The sequence below is a fragment of the Atta cephalotes genome (assembly GCF_000143395.1).
Source record: "Atta cephalotes unplaced genomic scaffold scaffold00016, whole genome shotgun sequence".
Lineage (NCBI taxonomy): Eukaryota > Metazoa > Arthropoda > Insecta > Hymenoptera > Formicidae > Atta > Atta cephalotes.
The window spans coordinates 2601217-2606313 of record NW_012130080.1 but is presented as its reverse complement, the minus strand read 5'-3'; the positions used below and the strand labels follow the sequence as shown (position 1 = coordinate 2606313).

General features: G+C 28.9%; 1 protein-coding gene across 1 annotated transcript in view; it reads right to left on the bottom strand.

Moving 5' to 3' along the window:
- Positions 1-3468: 3468 nt before the first annotated feature.
- LOC105618411 (gephyrin-like) overlaps positions 3469-5097 on the bottom strand; it is a 3578-nt gene continuing 1949 nt past the window's right edge. The window contains exons 3-8 of the mRNA XM_012199954.1: positions 4863-4929; positions 4650-4788; positions 4286-4561; positions 4041-4174; positions 3760-3956; positions 3469-3687 (exon numbers count right to left, since the gene is read on the bottom strand). Coding sequence (XP_012055344.1) covers positions 3469-3687; positions 3760-3956; positions 4041-4174; positions 4286-4561; positions 4650-4788; positions 4863-4929 — 1032 coding nt within the window. The remainder of the gene's footprint in view (positions 3688-3759; positions 3957-4040; positions 4175-4285; positions 4562-4649; positions 4789-4862; positions 4930-5097) is intronic.

Here is a 5097-nt window from a genome sequence, read left to right as displayed (position 1 = left end):
TTAAAGTATAAATTATTTTACAATGATTTCTTACAAATTACATAATGAAAAATGAACAAAAATCAATTGTATTCTTCAATTTGGAAAAGAAAATCATTTCAAATTCAAAATAAATAATTTAAATGGGTTTTTTAATAGAACTTTAGTTTGTGCGAAATTTCTACAATTAAATTGTGAAGTAATAGAGATAGAAAAAAACTGAAACAAGCACTTGATATCTTGATATTTTTTTCTAAAAAAAAAAAGATTTTCTTTGTATTTATCAATGTATGAAATGATATGATTATCGATGAAATGATCTTTAATTTCTTCTTGCCAATCTCTATATTTTGCTTATACGCTTGTTCTTTTTATACAGCGTAATTTTTTCATTTAAATCTTAATTAAAATGCAATTTAAATGTAACAGTTAGTCAATTATAATTAAATAATATATATATTTTATATAACTAAATAACGCAAATATATGTGAATGTCCTACTAGTCGATTAGGAATATCTTAGAGATTTTTCAGCTGAGAAACATCGTAGGTACGAATGCTGCATCTAATATCGTATCGGCTGATTTGGCGAACACGGTAGCAACATTAGAAGCGCATTATCTTTTTGATAGTTCATTACATTTTGATATTGATTTTGCAAATAAGCTCTTGGAAATATTTCTGTCTCCGTCCAGCGTAATGTCTAGGAAAATTTCGGACGTAAATGTAGCTCGTGTTTTGTATTTTTATAAAGTTATAACAGTAAGTATCAATGAATACGTCTCTTCCTGTATGTATCTTCCGGGATGCAAGAAGAAGTCTTACGCAAGCCTGTATGTTAATGGGTTTTGTCAAGTAACAACAATAATTTCGTTTAGAAATGGTAGAAGCAATACATGCGTGACAACGGAAACAGTTGTGGGGTTTGCCGACATGCATAGGAAAAACTTCATTTTATGTTGCACGTTGCAAACATTGTCGATTTTCCTGATTTCATTTCCACGCGATCTAAAAAAAAAGAATCCTTGAGCAAAAAATGTTACCATAGGATATTAATCAATGATTAATATAAGAAGAAAAATACCGAAATGTATCATTGCGTTAAAATATGTCTTTAAGATGGACTTCAGTAGGTCTTTGTCATTTGCACGGCCCATTATTACGAGTATATCCACTTTCTCTAAAGCATTTTTTATTTTATTGGCCATATCAACCAATCTATGAGAACGTAATCATTAAATTAATTAAGATTAAATCACGATAATTATTCATAACCTAAATCGTGTTTTATAATGATTAGAAGAATCACAATAAATTTCGATTACATTTACTTGTGAGAAATTCCTAACTCCATCGGATCATAATTATTCTTTCTCAATAACGAGGACACAATTATCCTGTTACAGTCGTAGGTGCTTCCTAGAATTAAAATGTTTTCAGTGTTTTCTTTCAATTTGCTGCCATATATTTTACGTATTTCAGAATTATGAAATTATTATATTTTTAAGAGAAAACTAAAAAATAAAATTGTATAGATATGTGTAGCAATTTATTGTTTTGTTTGTTTTTCTTTTAAGATGTTGCACAACCATACTGGCACCTTGAGACAGTCGATCTTTAATATAATTGAGATGTAACAATTTGCACATAAAATAAATGTACTAAAAATAAATCATATTCAATAATATGTAATTAGAATTATGTTTATATTATATCCAGGGCTGGGATTGACATACTTTTATTTAAAACATAATATTTGCAATACAAGTATATTTTATATTTTGTATAATATTTTAGCGGAGCCTATGAAAGTATCACATATTTCGTATTTAAAATTGAAAGATTGAAAGTTTTTTGTATTTTGTAATTTAAATAATAAGATTGATTGTCAATCATAGTATTTGAAATATAAAATACAAAATACAAAATATTTTTAGATACTTCCATGAAATATATAAAATATTTTCATGTACTCCATTAAAATACGAAATATAAAATACAATTTTCGATAAAAAATTTTTCATGCATGAATATGTATAAATATGTATAAACATGCATAAATATTCATAAACATATATGAAATATGTCCATACACGTTCATACATCTCTCTTTCTTTTGTAAAATTACTTTTCAGTGTAATAGAAATAATAATAATAATGTAAAAATATTAAAAATAATAAAAAATAATCAAAATTTTCACACTATCTGTTGTAAAAAAATATCAAGTTTGAAAAAAATCTAAAAAAATTACTTATGTATAATTATATATAAAATTATATATAAAATTATACATAATTGTATATGACAATTATTTTTATATTTTCGAAACTTGTTTTTTTTTCTAAAACGAACAATGCGGAAATTATCCCTTTAAGTATTTTTAATGTTTTCACATTTACTATTATTATTTCTATTATACTGAAAAATAATTTTACAAAGAAGAAAAATGGATGTTATAGACGTATTTCATATATGATTATACATGTTTATGAATATTTATGTATGTTTATACATATTTATACATATGCATGTATGAAAAATTTTTTACCTTGTCTTACAAACTTACTGTTTTTCAAATGAAAGTATTTTAAATATATGTCCAGCCCTGATTATATCATTATAATTGTATTAGAGAAATTCGGAATCCGGTATTATCCGGCATTTTTTTACTACACGACCGGATAGTTGAATATCATTAGTATCCGGGTATATATATATCCATTTGACATGTACATGTAATTTTATATGATTTTTTATTATATAAATGTTCTACAAAGTGTGCATACTTATAATACTATATCTTATTATAGGAACGCACCGGAAAATTATCGGATACCGGATATCGGATATTTGGACAGAATATCAGATATCGGGTATTTAATCGGATATCCGAGAAGGCAATTTCTTAGAGTCGGATATCCGATCGGATTTCGAGAAAGTGTCTTTAAAAAAAAAGCCTATAGAGAAAAAGATTATAATTTTGCAACAATGTATAAGATATTATAGCATCATAAATATGCATATTCATTTCTAGAACATTTGTATAAGAAATAATCAACAATTTAATGATGTCAAATTTCAATAGGATACATTTCCGAATACTAATGATATTTGGCTAGCCGGTCGGATAATAAAAAAGTGCCAAATAATACCAGGTATCGGATACTTTCCAGATGCAGTCCTAATATCTTATATATAAAATTACAATTTATGTTGCAAAATTACAATTTATTTCTCTACAGTTTTTTTGTTTATAGAAGACGTCCCGAAAACCGATCGGATATCCAGAAAATATCGGATATCCGACTCGAAAGTTTGCCTTCCCGGATATCCAACCAATCCGATGTTACATTCTATCCGAATATCCGATATCCGGTATCCGGTTCATTCCTAATAATTAATTATAATTCAATAACATGGTCGAACAACAACCCAAATGTATGCAAATATTTATTCTGCTGATTAATTAGGAATATCTTGGAGACTTTTCAGCCGAGAAACATCGCTGATACGAATGCCGCGTCTATTTTCGACTCGTGCAGCGTACGCTGCGGTAGCATTAGAAGCGCATTAGCTTTTTGATATTTTAATATGTTTTGATGTTGTTTTTTTGAACGGCAAGCCCTTGAAAACGTTTCCTTCTCTGACCAGTGTAAAGTTGTCCATAAAAATTTCGGACGATGATGCAGCTCATGCGTTGTCATTATCTGTAACGACAGTGATATGACATATCAGTCAGAGTATCTTTTCCCATATGTGAAATGCAAGAGACATCTTACGCAAGTCTGTATGTTAGGTTTGGGCTCATAAGCCATGACATCGAAGTGCATTCCGTTCAAAAACGGCAGAAGGAATATATGCGCGACAATGGGAATTGTTACTGGGTTTGCCGACATGCATAGAAAAAATTTTATTTTGTGATTGAAGATGCATGTTGCGAATGTTGTTGATTTTCCTGGTTTCATCTCTACGCGACCTAAGACAAAAAGACCAGTGTTTGAACAAAAAGACGTATCACACTGTAGCATATACCGAATTAAAATAAAAAGAAACGATATACCAAAATGTATAACAGCGTTAAAATATTCTCTTAAGATAGGCTTTAATAAATCATTGTCGTTTGCATGTCCCATTATCACAAGTAGGTTTACTTTATTCAAAGCGTATTTAATATTTTTGATAATAGCTTTTAACCTGTGAGAATGTGATCGTTAAATTAATTAAGAGCTATGACAATGTTAATTATTCGTAAATTAAACCGTGTCTTACAGATAAAGAATCACAATAAATTTTGGTTGTACTCACTGATAAGCTGAAATTCCTAAGTCTACGGGATTGTAACCATTTTCTTTCAATAACGAGATTAGAGTTATATTATTACAGTCGTAGATGCGTTTTAAAGTTAAAGTGTATCCAGGCTCTTCCAATTTATCTCCGATAGACAGCAGACCTACAGATGGAATTTGAATGACTGGAACCGAATTTATGCCACATAATTTCAAAATGCCCAATTCCACCGATCCAATACGACTGTATATCTGTAAAACGATCTGGCCGTGCTCCATCTCGCAGTCAGCGTTTCTTCGAAAATAAATAAATTGTTTTGTGTTAATAGAGCAAAGCGTGCTTTGAGAAGAATAGAAAACAATAATGGACTGTCTTTGTATACCTAATATTCTCGTTTACTTTTGGGGCGATCAAGACTTCAATTTCGTATTCCTTATCGAAAATGTTAAAATAATCGTCATCATTGTCGCTACATTTTTCCAATACTTTTGTATTCGCTAGTGTTACAACCGCTGTAGCACCTGCAATCGCAGATAAAAACAGTAATTAATCCTTAATTATAAGCAAATCAATTTATAGTTGTAATTATTTTTACCATTGGGTATAGGATCTCCACTTCTTACTCGCACGCAAGTGCCAGGTACAACCGAAATCTCTGCAAACTGGAAAAGAAGCGATATTTTATAGCGAAAAATCTACTAGATTTACTCTTTCTCTATTTCTTAAAAAAGAGAAGAAAAACTAGAAAAAAATAAACAATTAATTAAACCGAAAACTTTAAAAATTTAAAATTTAGTAAATTAGTAAATTAGAATTTAAATTAGATACCT